Raw genomic sequence first — 15,358 nt, 5'->3', positions numbered from 1 at the left:
TGCAGATGTTGCCAAATTCTTTTTTCTTTTCCAAAAAGACAATTTTGCCTGTAAAACAATCCTTCTGCATAAAGCAGCGCTGTCGACTTTCTGTGGACAACATACATGTAGGACAGCAAACATTCTCAAGCTCTCTAATAAAAAATTGCTATTCTAAAAAAGCCATCGGAATAACTAAACAAAATTCAACTACTTATTACAACTTTACTAAGTATAGTCCCATTCACATGAGATCCGAGAATAGTTCTAAATTGGTTTTCTTCAAACCCAGCCACCAGATCACGCCTCAAGGTAGCTTGAAGGACACCAACAACCATGTTGCTGGCTACTGGACGCAGAGTTGATAACCTTACTTTGCTCAACATTTCTAAAGACAGTTTCTTTGATAACAGAGAAAAACATCTTTCTGATACCAGTCTTTGGGTCTAAAATTTAAATCCATTTTCGTCAATAATCTGCATAAGTGCTTTCTAAACATGAAACTAAAGACATGCCCAGTAAGATTCGTAAGGACTTTTTTCTAACTATGTGTGTTGTCACAAAAGCGGCATACCGTACTGTAATTGGAAACTGGTCTTCGTTCAACCTTACGAGGTAGTGGCATCAACCCATCTCTAAGAAGTTGTAGATCAGCAGTAGCCTCTGAGATGGATTGATAATGAACCAATGGACGAAATACTTTCTAGAGGCAATTGCAAATCATCCAAACGTTTACAATAATTATTGCCGAATAATAGAGCTTCCTAAAGATCCTCACGATTCTTTTTTTCAAAACATTCACTCATCATTTACTCATGTTGTATATACATCATTTATACAATTTATACATTTTCTTGTATATACAAGATAAAATGTTTATGACAAACTTATAAATATTTTTTAATTATTGAATTAACATGAAAGTTAACAGCTGTGTTTTTTCGATTTAATAAATTAAATTATGAACATTATCATTGCGCTTCATAATTTTATTATAGCTTACCTATTTCATCATAGCGTTGTGCTTAATAATTTCACCAGCAGATAACAAACACGTCTTCATAATACAATGCTGTATGTTTTCCAAAGGCACATCAATATTACGGTTTTACATAACAATAAAACCGATATTATGTGCCGAGAAGGAAAACATACAGCATTGCAGGAAGTTCTTCCTGGTGAAGACTATGAAGATCAAAGATGGCTGCGCTTCCTTTATACTTGCTGGCAGCACCTAGCGGCTAAAGATGGAACTAAATTGACTGTCTATGGTTGGACATAGACAAGGAATTTAAGCTAAGTACACACTGCTTCTTCATAATACAATGCTGTATGTTTTCCTTCTCGGCACATAATATCGGTTTTATTGTTATGTAAAACCGTAATATTTTGATCTTCTATCGCTCGGAAAGTATATAGGACTTTAATATATATAAAAAAATGGAGAGATAACAATTTGGTGCACGTGAAATAAGTGTAACTTCTATAATTTCGGTGTGTAGTATTGTAGTTTTCTTCATTTCTCATCCTTAAATCAAGTTTCTCTTGTAATAGGGAATGCTGTGTATAAGAGAAACGATCTAGCTAGCTTTGTTCTCTCCCTCTCTCCACGGTCGAGTGGTTCGCGAGACGCTTTGTCTATTTTCTCACTCTCGCTCCTCCTAAATTGTATCTTTTCTCTCTGGCCGTAACGAATCGGTCGCGAGTTAAATTTTACTCTCAACGTGCTTAAAGAAGTATCACTTCAATAAATAACATATAAAGTCGTATAATATATTAAGTCATGGAATAATTGGAATGGTGGAATTGAACTTCAATTAAGTTTATCCCATTCAAATAGCTGAAGAAGTTTTTTTGTTATGATATTTTTTTCCAAATTATAAAGATTTAAATGGTTCTCCGGTAAAGTAGCGAAATTTCGCTTAAAACAAATACCCTTATAAATAAAATCAAATAAAAAAAAATTTATTGAACATAAATGAAAGTAAACACTTGTTGAACGTCATAAAGAACTACCGCCAATTCACAAAAACTAGCCTCCGTCCTGAGAAGAACTGGCAAGAAACTCAGCGGGCATGTCTTTCTTTTTTAAATATTCATTTTTACAAGAGGTATAATAACGTAACAATTATTGCAATATTGAAATGCCCGAAGCGAGCAACTCATTCCCACTTTCCCACCACTTATACCCCTCGATATACATACATATATATGCATATGTGTATATAAGCTTTATAATTTTCGTCGGGTAAGCCGTGAAATCATACACAACTCAATTATTAAATTGTAATAGAACGCTAAATAAGCACCGGCTTAATTTTAAATTAATTATGAAGTCGAAGATAGACGTTACCTTGTCACCTTCGAATCATCATCATAAATTATTAACAGTGTTTGGTATATTAGAACAAACATTGTGACCCGCTCACTTTGTCATCGCCACTGACCGAATGTATACAAAGTCTTTGTTTTTTCCTCATTTAATCCTTGGTAACCTAAGGGGCTATTCCAACACGTGGATGGGGCATTTACGTTGTAGATGTCTATGGGCTCCAATAACCACTTAACACCGGGTGGGCTGTGAGCTCGTCGTAAAAGTACTTTTAATTGTGTCTACGACACGCTAAGGCGATATTAAAGTTCCATTAGTGATTCATCTTCGTCTAGGCTTAGGGTCCGTTCATATATTTCTTCTTCTCACTTCTGGCGGAGTAGTCAGCGGTAGTCATAGATAGTATACATAAATCAGTTAAAGATAAGCAACTCAAGAACTCGACAAAAATGTTTACGGACGTCGGCCACTAGATCGGCCACTAGCTTCGCTTCGATTAGTTTGCCGCTGTAAATGGCAGTAACATATTAATTATCCTATATTTAACTTTTCACGAAGGATTTTGTAAATTTTCATAAGCCACAAATTGATAAAATTTAATCAAATTGTCTTTAACAAATAAAGACTTGTATGATTTATTATTATTTTCTGTGCTTAGTTGTACAATAATTAAATGCCTTAACTTGAACAACATATAAGTTTAGGGGCATCTACTATAAGATGTCGCTAGTTACCATACAAAAAATATTTGTCTTAAAGTATCGCAGTTTCAAGGCCCTGGTGGTAGTGGTTATCTATCGTCTTATTGGTTGGTTGTGGTTTCGCGAGGCTTCTCCATCTCTCTCTAATTTTGGCGGTGCGTGTAGATTATTAAAGTATGTCCATCATCTGGTCGAAATAGCCGGTAAAGACTGGATGCGAAAAGCATGATACCCAAAAGAATTTAGTGTATATGAAGAGACCTGCATTCGGGATTGGGTGGGCATAGGTTGAAGAAGAGAGAACTTGTTGATTGGTGGATCGCAAGAACATTTACTGCTCATATTCCGTATATGTTGAAAAATTTTAAGTAACGTCTTTTTGTTTGTTCCAGATACAAATCATGGGGGTAAATACTTAGTGTACGTAAATATTTCGGTGTAAAAAAAGTGCCTGTAACGAAAGAGCCAGTGATAAAAAGTGCTTTATTCGAATATAATTCGTGATTGGAACTTCTTTCAAAAGTGCAATTTTATTTAATGCGGTCCTATCGTGTCTCGGAGAATGGATCCCGGGTACTTTGATATAGAAAGGAAACAGGATCCAAGGGAGAAGGCTAATTTTTTGTCGAAACTATGCTTCGGGTGAGTGGCTATTGTTTTTTTTTTTGATTCTTCTTAATTCCGATCTGCGGTGGAAAGTCGGAAGCGGCATTGGTATTGAAATTGTTCTGATTCGTCGATATACACGCTTTTAGCTTATGATGTCTCGTCTCAGTCAATTTGTTGATTGGAATAGATCCGACAATTTCAATACCCTGACACAAGGTGGAAGTTTAAAATTCTTTGCATTAAAATTCTTTACTGGTGGTAGGACCTCTTGTGAGTCCGCGCGGGTAGGTACCACCACCCTGCCTATTTCTGCCGTGAAGCAGTAATGCGTTTCGGTTTGAAGGGTGGAGCAGCCGTTGTAACTATACTTGAGACCTTAGAACTTATATCTACGACGATATTACTCGGATATCCAGTCTTCGAGACTTACGTTACCGCATGTCAAAACAATTTTCGTCCTCTCGATTATGAGTATAATTTTCGAGTTTCGAGATCGTGACGATTCGCTTGCTACTCGTAAACAAAAGTAAGTAGATTCATTCGTGCTGCTGAGATTTATTCTTTTTACGGACGGTAGGAGCGCTGTGTAAATCCTATACATTTATTTATTTATTGCTTAGGTGGATAGACACATAGGCCCCAGCCCACCTGGTGTTATGTGGTTACTGGAGTCCATAGACATCTACAACGTAAATGAGATATAAGTTCTAAGGCCTCAAGTATAGTTACAAAGGCTGCCCCACCCTTCAAACCGAAACGCATTACTGCTTCACGGCAGAAATAGGCAGGGTGGTGGTACCTACCCGCGCGGACTCACAAAAGGTCCTACCACCAGTACTCACTAGAGGTCCTACCACCATTTTTCTCGATAGCGATACGAATAATTTTTCGATAGTCATTCGTGCTCGCCCCTCTGATCCACTGAAGGTCTGCGGGCTGGTACAAGTAATAGTGGTGATGCCTAAGAACGGCACGACACCGCTATAGTATGTTCATCACAACCTAACGCTCTGGTCTTATTGAAAAGTCACCAAAATTATGAAGTGGGTGAATTTATTTAAATTTAATCTACCCTCACACATTTGTTTTGCAGATACACTCTCCCGGTGTTCGTGAAAGGTCGTAAAGGTCAGCTCAGCATCTCGGATGTGTACAGGTCAGTGAATAAGTCGATAATAATAGTGAGTTTGTTGGCTACGATAACCTGCAATAATTATGGGGTATTTTAGACAGGCATTATCGTTGGGCCAAATTTTAACTCTTTCAATAAAAACTGGTATGATATTTTAGACAGGCATTATCGTTGGGCCAAATTTTAACTCTTTCAATAAAAACTGGTATGATATTTTAGACAGGCATTATCGTTGGCCACTCGGCTCGGGAGGGGCCGCCTCAAGGCGCGAATCTCGTAGTCGGGGGTGTCACCATTGCTGTCCAGCCGAAGCTCAAGTATTTGGGCCTTGTGTTGGACAGCAAATGGAGATTCAACCACCATTTCAAAATGCTGGTGCCAAGGCTGATGGGGACGGCGGGTGCGCTGACCCGTCTTCTTCCCAACACCGGTGGATGCAGCGCCGGTATCCGGCGACTGTACCTGGGGGTGGTGCGCAGTATGGCCCTGTACGGTGCTCCGGTGTGGTCGCCCGCACTTACCGCGCGAAACGCGGCTCTGCTGCTCAGAGCTCAGCGGGCGCTCGCGGTGAGGGTCATCAGGGGGTACCGTACCATTTCTCAGGATGTGACCTGTGCCCTCGCTGGATCCTTACCGTGGGACCTCGAAGCCGAAATCTTGGCGACATACCGACGGAGAACACAGTCCTCGACTCGGGAACGGACACCCGGCCCCTCGGTTGTCGATCGATGGAGGCGTGCTGCGCGTGGTCTGGCGTATGCCAAATGGAGAGAGCGCTTGCTGGAGGAGCTCGGCCGAACTTCGGCCACTCGTCAGCGCACGCTCGAGGCACTGGTGCCTGTGATGGTCGGACCGGCAACACGGTGAGCTCTCCTTTCGCCTCACCCAGGTCCTTTCGGGGCATGGATGCTTCGGGAGGTATCTGTGGAGAGTCTGCGGAAGGGAGCCACATCCGGGCTGCCACCAGTGCGGGCACCCGAACGATGACGCCCAGCACGCGCTAGAAGCGTGCCTACGGTGGGAGCACCCACGGCGAAACCTCGTCGCGGTGTTGGGGCAGGACCTCTCTTTGAGGGCGATCGTCGCTCGTATGGTAGAGGACCGGAGTTCGTGGGAGGCCATGGCTGAGTTCTGTGACTTGGTCATGGCGCTTCGTGAGGCTGAGGAGCGCGAAAGGGAATGGGATCCCTCTTCGGCTCCTGAGCGCAGAAGGCGGGGTGGACGGCGCGTGCGAGAGGCCGCCGCTCAGCCCTCGTAGGGACTATCGAGTGCCGGGTGTGGGGGCGCCCGGCACTCGACTGTTGGTCCGGTGGTGAAGCGGTGCAAGGTGGCTCCTGTGCGCCGCTCACGGTGTGTCTCCCGAGACGAGGTTCTACGGGATTTTCCCGGGGATGAAATCCCGTCTTAACATCAGTACGGGTACAGCCTAAGGCGAGACTTTCGGCGCGCATCGCGGTACCGTAAGTTTCGTGTAGTCGGTGTGGTGGAGCTCGATGGGGTTTAGTCGGTAGTCGTTCTGCGGGGCAAGTGCTTCGCGCGCCTTTTTCAAGGCGTAGTCTCCTGTGAGAAATTGGGGGAGGTGAAGGACTTCGGCCTTTCTCTTCTCCCCTTCTTCCTCTTAGGAGGCGCCGGAGTCCGACATAACCCGGTCCGTTACCCCCCTCGAGCGGGTATCCGTAAATGGATTCCCATGCGTTAAAAAAAAAAAAGGCATTATCGTTGGGCCAAATTTTAACTCTTTCAATAAAAACTGGTATGATTCACTCACCTCTTTACATTGTTCACGAAGCGTTGGACATATGCTATTTTCAACTATGTCTTAAGTCACTAGGGGTTTTGACCCTATAGTTGCTGAGCTGGTCAGCAGCCGCAAGGTTAATGTTGAAACGCGTCTAGCAGATTTAGAGGAGTTTTAATAACGCACATGACACGAGTGTGAATGGTCAGTACATAATAAACATATTTGATTAGGATATACTGATGCACTTTTTGTGCTTTAAGGCATTGCAATCACCGATCACCGTTCACACACACACACACACACACACACACACACAAGCGCGCACGCACGCACGCACGCACGCACGCACGCACGCACGCACGCACGCACGCACGCACACACCCACACACACACACACACACACACGCACACACACTCACACTCACACAGGCACACGCACACACATCCACACCCACACGCACACACACACACCCACACACGCACACGCATCCACACACACACGCACACACACACACACACGCACACACACACACACACACACACACACACACGCACACACAATCCACTAGAGTTTGTCGCGGGATATCTTCTCGATTGGTCGCGATTCCGATCTTGTGGTAGATTCAGCGAAGCCCTGTTCTTGCTAGGGCCAGTGTCAGCAATTAGGCCCAGGTTGAGCCGCGTGAGCGCACTTACCAAACCGCGCGTAACTCGAATAGCTCCTTAGTAGATACCAGCGACTAATTTTAACTTGTAATAACAATGCCATTATTTCATAAATACTGCATCTAATTACATGTCTAAGACATTTAATGAATTCTACGTCCCTCGTTCATTCATTGTTGCAATTAAAACTTGTGTAAGGTTATTGTGAGATGAAAACAGGAAAAATATAGATTAAATCGGATGTTTTTTTTAATTAACTCACGACAAGTTGCACAGTCTAAGTACATAAGTAACTCGACTGCTGAGATGTATATCTATCTACATAATATTAAATTTATATTGGAAAAATGGTTCAAATATTCTTTGTTCCACATTGGACTTCTAATTTTTCACATTGGACTTACTGGTGGTAGGACCTCTTGAGAGTTCGCGCGGGTAGGTACCACCACCCTGCCTATTTCTGCCGTGAATCAGTAATGCGTTTCGGTTTAAAGGGTGGGGCAGCCGTTGTAACTATACTTGAGGCCTTAGAACTTATATCTCAAGCTGGGTGGCGCATTTACGTCGTAGATGTCTATGGGCTCCAGTAACCACTTAACACTAGGTGGGCTGTGAGCTCGTCCACCCTAAGCAATAAAATCACATCTAAGCAATAAAAAAAAAAATTAATAATAATAAAATATCGACAAAAGAATGAATAAATCTAATGAAATCGTTGTTTTTTTTAGTTTAGGTATTTATTGCCTATTATATTATTTTCGAAGTTTCCAATACAGTTTTCGTATCAGTAAATTATAGTCTATAGTTTCTCGCAAAAATATTAACAGCATTATCTAGTCTGACGTGTAATATTACAGGTAGATATAGATTACAGCTAGATTTACGTGTCATAAATCTGACAGACACGACTATTGACGGAAAATCCTAGATAAAAGAGTCGGTGCTACTTTCCAAATATTGAGCATTTAGGCTAGTGATGGCTTGCAGCTTTCAATGCGTGACATCAGGAGTACAACTGACGGAAAGCTAAGTGAGCGGGTATTTTCTTTCCTTATCTATTCGTCTTTTGGCCTAAGAGGCTATTCCAGATACGCCCGTACGGGTAGGTGAGCTCACGGGCTCAGCTTGAGAGAATTTGCTAACACTAGCCCTAGCAAGAGCTGTGCTTCGCAGAATCTGCCACCGGATCGGAATCGCGATAGCTACGGGCCTGCTTGTAGTGTTGATCGCAGAGTCCCCCCCACCTTGTCCGGATTCTCTGTCTCGGACCGGGTTCGGGCGTCGGGCGACAGTGCAGGGATTTCGTTTAGTGGATGGGTCATTAATATCTTCCATCGCGGCTTTTAATGTCTTCTACCATAGAGTCCTTGATATTTCGCATATCTCTTAAGCGCGAGTACCACATAGAAGGATACCACCCAGTATGCCCATTTCTGCATCTGGAAGATCCTTTCCTGTCGCAAGAACTGGGGCAGCTGTTGTACCGTACAAATTGAGACTTGGACCTCATGTCTCAAGTTGGATGGCGGCATTAAATTTATAATTGCTTATATGTCATAGAAGAATACACAATCACGTTCTAGATGAGAGATGAATGTCGATTTTTTTCTTGAATTGGAATCTCTCACTAGCTGTAACGTTTACCACAGTTCTTATTCGGATGACTAATGCTGATTTACCAATTCACGCAGCTTCCTGTCGGATCTTTTCTGTGGACCGCGATTTCGAACCGGTGGTAGGTTCACTGCCTTGCTAGGCCTAGTGCTATCATTACCTCCCATATTGAGCCCCGCGAGTTCACCTCACGGTCCGTGAGTGATAGGGAAGAACAAAAGCGCTGACCTTGAAAGGTTTTAAATTGTATTCTTCACACAATCGACGTCACATAACCGAACCATTGTCTTGCTATCGAGTGTTTGTATTATACGTCATCGTCTGCTGAGCGACTTTGAGCCTTATACATAATACGTTAGCTCTCCGTTTATGGTATTATTCTGAACAATGGCTAAATGAAATGTAGATTTGACATATGTTTTGTTAATTCTTACGAATCCTTTTACTTTGATAATTTTATGGCAGCCGATATATCAACTGATACTTTTGCTACCTCATGAAAATCGCCATTGAGTGTGCCGTAGACCAGATAGTGTATTGCATGAAGTGTGAACTATTGTACTGCAGTGTACAGAGATTCCACTAATGACTCTCTCGATTGCAACTATACAGGAGATATAATGTTTAAAATTTAGAAAAAATGTCATTAAACAAAAACTTGTTCAGCTATTTGAACGAAGTAAATTTAATTGAAGTTCAATTAAAAACATCGAATTGTTTTGGTACCAAATAAAACTGACCTTTAATTACGAACATAAAAATCGTCTAATGAGCGAAATGTCTTTCACACCTCGATATGTATTATGACATAAATGTAATAAATAAGAAATTGTGACGCACGGTCATCCGGCCTGATATTAGGATTCCCTGTGTTATGGGTACCGGAGACTGCATACATACTTATAAACGTTCAAATATATACATACATAGCTAATAAACACCCAGACAAAGAGCAAAAAATCTGTTAATCATACGAAGGTTTGCCCAATGCGGGAATCAAATCCACGAGCCTCGGCGCCACACAACAGTCAGGGGCCGCTAACTACCGCACCACTGAATCAGTCAAATATATATCAGAACACCTGTAAATTAAACCTTATAAGGTTCAATATCGCGTTTATTTTATTCAATTGATTATTTGCTACGAATAAATAATTCGTAGATTATTTGAGACTTCTCCGTATACTGACTACAGTTTTCATGGTTGCGACCGAATTAGCCGTTGTTCGTCGATGTTTGAATATTGTGTAGACTACCTTTTACTGGTGGTAGGACGTGTTGTGAGTCCGCACGGGTAGGCACCACCACCCTGCCTATTTCTGCCGTGAAGCAGTAATGCGTTTCGGTTTAAAAAATAGGGCAGCCATTGTACTGTAAAAACGGGGTCTTTAAGCAGCGTTTTACGATGTCTTTGGGTTCCGATGGAAAGTTAACGCCAAATGGACGGTAACCTAGTCCACGCATCATGACAAAAAAATTTGTTATAAATACATATACTATTATGTACTGACACATTTTCAATCGCTAAATATATGATCAATCGCGCTCCTGCTTCGTGCGGTGCTAAAAAAATCAGATTTTGAGGCGTCTTTTTAGCACGAGCCTTGTGGTTGGGGATCAGACTGGGCGACTTCCTGAAGGTTCTGATTATTTGTTTCTTTCTCAGATGCTTGCCTTACTTAAAGGCAACACCACGAGGCGATGCTCTCGGTGCGATGTGGACCCAAGAACTGAAGAAGAAAGGTTTGTTTCTTTCTTCATCTAGATTTTATTACATGTAAATGTCTATGTGTATACGTTCTCCATGGATTCCGAAACGGCTGAACCGATTTGGATGGAATTTACTGGTAATCTTCAGAATGGCCCAGCACATGATCCTGTATGATAGTGATCGGATCTAAGTCAGATCAAAACGGATCTAAGTCAGATCAAAAATCGGCCGGCCAAACGAGCCGGTCGTATCCTTTAAACTCGATATGAAAGGACTTTATAGGTGATACACTAAAATAATTGAGGCTCCGTCCTCCTAATGACGCGACACTGATACTGACATATGTGGCTGTAAATATTTTAGATATGTGCTCACTTAAAGTTTCACTTGGACACATGCCAATATGTCCTTCGTGACAAATTGAAGAAACTTGAGGTCGTATCGCTGACCATAATTTATGAAGACCCCTTTAATTTTTTCCAGAATCGGGAAGAAAACCGTCCCTTCTCGCGGCCATATTAAGAATATACGGATTAAAGTTTTTCATTGGAAATATTATATTCTCCCTCTTCGATACAGCTGCTAAGTAAGTATTTTGTTTGTGGAACAGCCAGGAAGCTCTTTATAGCCGAGCTCATTCGGAGACAATGAATCAAGTCGGAGCATTGTGGTCTCAAATCGTGCGAACTCACTCCAACAGTAATCTAAACATTAGGAGTTGGTTTAAATTTATTGCATGCCTTCACACTTCTTGAGTCGAAGTGGCATCTTCAACACATGACAGCTGCTTCACCCTTCAAACTGGAATGCACTACTGTGTCGTGGCTGTAATCGGGGGAATGGTGGTGCCTTCGGTACTACTAGTAATGCTAAACGTTATTAATGGATAGGGAGAAGCTTTAGATTAATAGCCTGAGATTTTTGTCATTAACAATCTCTGGTCTAAAAACCCAAATTTATGGTTTCACAATCTTCAACTGGAAACCGAGCGAAAAATTGCCAGTTTTAATTATAATTCCTGAGTGTCTTGTGTCATCATTAAAAAAATGTGGTATTAATTGAAAGGTTGCTCTAGTGAAGATAATCGAAGTGGTATGCGCTTGTCTATTACTGCTACATTTAACAAACAACTGCCGATATACTGGATATATGATGTCGTCTATATACAACGGAGACTGATCTTGTACTAAAGCGCTACCTTGTTTTAACATAATGATAACTAAAAATAGGGAAATTAATCTTCCACTGAAACAGAAATGAGCACACCAAGGAGTGGTGCTTTTAGGCCAAGGCCTCGCGTGATAAGTCCGCTACATCCGTCAACTATTTCGGATCGTAAATCGCCATTCTGTTTGGTTCATTCAAGGTTGTCGATACCGTTATGCCTGGAAGGTCTGATAAATTACTTCTCGCCGTCTCACGGTGGGGTCCCGTTCGAACACGCGTACCTATACGCAGCTGGTGTGGTCGGGTGAGTTAATTGAATAAATTTGAATTGTGACGGTAGTACCTACCTACTTTCGAAGCGATCTTAAAATCGTGGCGATAAACCTAAGGGCTGCGTTTCATCAGATGCCGGGAATAAATTTCAAGTTGCTCTGCGAAAAGCAAGGCCCGAACAGCACTAGAGATTTACCCGGCTTCGTTGTTGCCAAATAAATTGTAGCTACGATTGCCTTATAAAATAGTCACAGCCGATCGTGGACATCAGCAAGCCGAGCCGCCGCCTAGCCCTGATCTGTATTTAACGAAAATTTGATATCATTCTCAATCTCCATAATGCGACATCGAGTTGCGCCAATATATCATTAGAGTGGACTCTTCGAATTAGGAGGAGAATCAAATTTGTTAAACGAACCCAGTGAGTCACTGTGCCGAATGATAGAGCTAACACGGCTTTTGGTGATAAGCGGAACCCGGAAAACCTTACGGAATCTGGATACAGTGCTTTTCCATCGGTCCTATTAATCCTGCCTATTTCTGCCACGGATCAAACATGCTTTCCGGTTTAAATATTGGGTCAGCCGTTATGCAACTAAGACTTCAAAGCCGTGTCTCAAAGTCGGTGGCGGCATCCACGTCATGATGATGTCTGTTATTTCCGATGACTATATACAGCAGGTGGACCGTCACAGCTTATCTTACGTCCCCTAGACCGATACTTCGAGCAGTGGCGACATCTCGCTATCTCTCTCTGACAGTCTAGCAACAATAGCGATGACGTCATTATTTGTATGCTTTGTGTTTGTTTGTCAATTACCCTCAACAGTGGATTTTTAAAAGCTTCATCGCTTGTGCGTCTTGGTTCAGCAGATCCGTGAGATTTTCATTCACATAAATTTCATTCAGCTCAGCCTTCATGAATCTATCATGAACGAAACTCCAAAGCTTTATGTGAGGAGAAACTTCAATTTTCAGTTGCATGGTGGTGAGTGCTATGATGATGCATCCGTTCCTACTTTGGTTGCTGGACACGGCCGTCAAGATCAGAGTAGGATGCTGTTCGCTCTTATACAGAAAGGTTTGTTAAATCTTCTTCGTTCAACATTCGATTCTTTCCATTGCTTACGTGTGTGGACTAGCTCACTGCCTAGTAACATGTAAGTAGTTAACGGAGCCTATAGACATTAACGACGTAAATGCCGCCACTCATCTTGCTACATTAGTTTTAAGTCTCAATTTTTTACAGTACAGGCTGCCCCACCCTTCAAACCGAAACTCATTACTGCTACACGGTGGAAATAGGCAGGGTTGTTGGGTGTGGGCTCACGAGACGCCCTACCACCACTACTTACGCTAATTATATTTTCGGGTCTGATTTTTCGCCGCGGAAGTCATTCGTAAACATTTGTTAAGTACGTATTCCGTTAGAAAAATTGGTACCCGTTTGCGGGATTCGAACTCCGTTGAATCTCTTGATAAGAGTGCACCGTGCGCCTTATCCTTTAAGCCACGTCGACTTCGTGTCAACGTGAGGGTACACCGAAATTTAAATGATACAGGAATCAATACCTCAGAGAAGCCTCAAGTTAAGAGTTGGTGCGTAGTGGGGACATTTAGCAGTCCATCTCAGTTTCATAGTAGCGACATCGCGATCGGCAATGTACATCGTTTTTATTTTAGTTTGTCGACTACCTCTATTAACGTATTCGTAATTTTCCACTTTGTCTTCCACAGTTGCTTCGTATAGATTTAACCGTCGGTGGCAAGGCTACGGAAGGGCTGGCCGGTCACATGGTCAATCTCCTGACCACAGACGCCCAGCGCTTCGACATGGCCTCGTTATTCGCGATGGACCTGGTCCGGACCCCGATAGATAGCACGATCATCATCTACCTGATGTACAGGCAGATCGGGGTGGCCACATTAATCGGGGTGGCGTTTCTGTTGCTCTTCATTCCACTGCAAGGTGAGTTTGGATATACAATTTAGGTTACTGGTTAATTCCTTCCGAACAGCTGTACTAGCGTTTGCTAGTGGGCGTATCTTGAGGCAGCACAGCTTCGCACTCCCAATTGTCGGCTAAGGTGTAGTGCGCTCTTTTTTGAAGTCCGAGACAGTTTTAATACAGGATAGATGCCTATAGGCTCTTCCACCCATGTATGTAACATAAAAACCAATGAATATACGTCTAAATATTGTACGTACAAAAATTAAAAGCTATGTTGTTGTATGCGTAACGCAGTGTGTAGGAACCTCTTCTCCTTTTCCAAAAATTACAAGCAACGACTAGACTAAAGAACACTATCCACTAGACTAGACTAGAAAACAATATCCATTTATTTATTTATTTAAATTTAAGCACAAAGTGTACAGTGGAGGACTTAATACCTAAAGCACTCTCCACCAGTCGACTAAGATGACTGGAATAGAAATTAATTTGGAAGGTTCATTGCTGTATTAAAAATATATATGCAAAATACACCCGGTAAACATAACATACAACCCCGTAAATGCTTTTACTATTATCGAGTTCATATTGCGCGAACACGCAATGAAGTGCAAAACTAGCCGATTTGAATTCGTCTTACATTGCCTGCTATTCAAAATTTTTTATTTTACTGTTATACCTTATCTGTAGTTTCCGGTACTCTGTACATGCGTCTTACCGATCAGGTTACCTGGGTAAAATATCCAGTAATCTACGCAGGAAGGTGGCGGTGCGCACTGACCATCGCATCCGGCTGATGAATGAGGTAGTGCAAAGCATAGAGGCTATTAAGATGTATGCCTGGGAGAATGCCTTCGCTAGGATCATCGGAGATGCTAGAAAGTGAGTATGTCGACTTATTTGCAGAAGGGTATATGGTAAAACTCACATTGGGCCATTAGTTTTCAGTCTTTATAGTACAACGGCTGCCTGCGTTACTGCTTCATGGCAGAAATAGGCAGGTTGGTGGCTACGTACCCGTGCGGACTCACAAGACGTCCTACCACCAGTGACTTTCCTCCCTCCAGGAAAGAAATGAACGTGATAAAGAAGAAGTCGTGGCTCCGGGCGGTGATGATATCCTGCGTAAAGCTGAACACGAAGGTGGCGATATTCCTGAGCATAATATCGTACATCACCTTGGGCAATGAACTGACAGCAGCCAAAGTCTTCGTGATATTCTCTTATTACGACATCCTGAAGTACACTCTGGTGGATTTTTTGCCGCTCGCGATAACGTTCACGCTAGAGGCGTACGTCAGCGTTAAGAGGATACAGGTGAGGGTAGTTCGGAATATTTGTTAATGACAATGTCAGTGTACTGTCGCTGGTTAGAAGTGGTATTCGAAGATGGTAGAGTGTTGCTAAAGTGGATGTTAAAATGTCACGTGGTTTACGTGTTCTCGCACCAAATAATAGTCAATTTGATTTAAAATTGTACGA

The 15,358-nt window shown here is 42.3% G+C and overlaps 1 protein-coding gene across 1 annotated transcript in view; it reads left to right on the top strand.

Moving 5' to 3' along the window:
- Window positions 1-3,394: 3,394 nt before the first annotated feature.
- The window catches only part of LOC114246547 (ATP-binding cassette sub-family C member 4), a 47,758-nt gene continuing 35,794 nt past the window's right edge, over window positions 3,395-15,358 (top strand). Inside the window, exons 1-9 of the mRNA XM_089737782.1 lie at window positions 3,395-3,654; window positions 4,715-4,777; window positions 10,441-10,517; window positions 10,969-11,071; window positions 11,852-11,956; window positions 12,904-13,006; window positions 13,663-13,894; window positions 14,602-14,758; window positions 14,944-15,193. Coding sequence (XP_089593908.1) covers window positions 3,575-3,654; window positions 4,715-4,777; window positions 10,441-10,517; window positions 10,969-11,071; window positions 11,852-11,956; window positions 12,904-13,006; window positions 13,663-13,894; window positions 14,602-14,758; window positions 14,944-15,193 — 1,170 coding nt within the window. The 5' untranslated portion in view covers window positions 3,395-3,574. The remainder of the gene's footprint in view (window positions 3,655-4,714; window positions 4,778-10,440; window positions 10,518-10,968; window positions 11,072-11,851; window positions 11,957-12,903; window positions 13,007-13,662; window positions 13,895-14,601; window positions 14,759-14,943; window positions 15,194-15,358) is intronic.

The sequence above is a fragment of the Bombyx mandarina genome, chromosome 23, assembly GCF_030267445.1.
Source record: "Bombyx mandarina strain Sakado chromosome 23, ASM3026744v2".
NCBI lineage: Eukaryota > Metazoa > Arthropoda > Insecta > Lepidoptera > Bombycidae > Bombyx > Bombyx mandarina.
The sequence above is the reverse complement of the archived record's forward strand: the minus strand, read 5'-3'. Positions and strand labels throughout refer to the sequence as shown.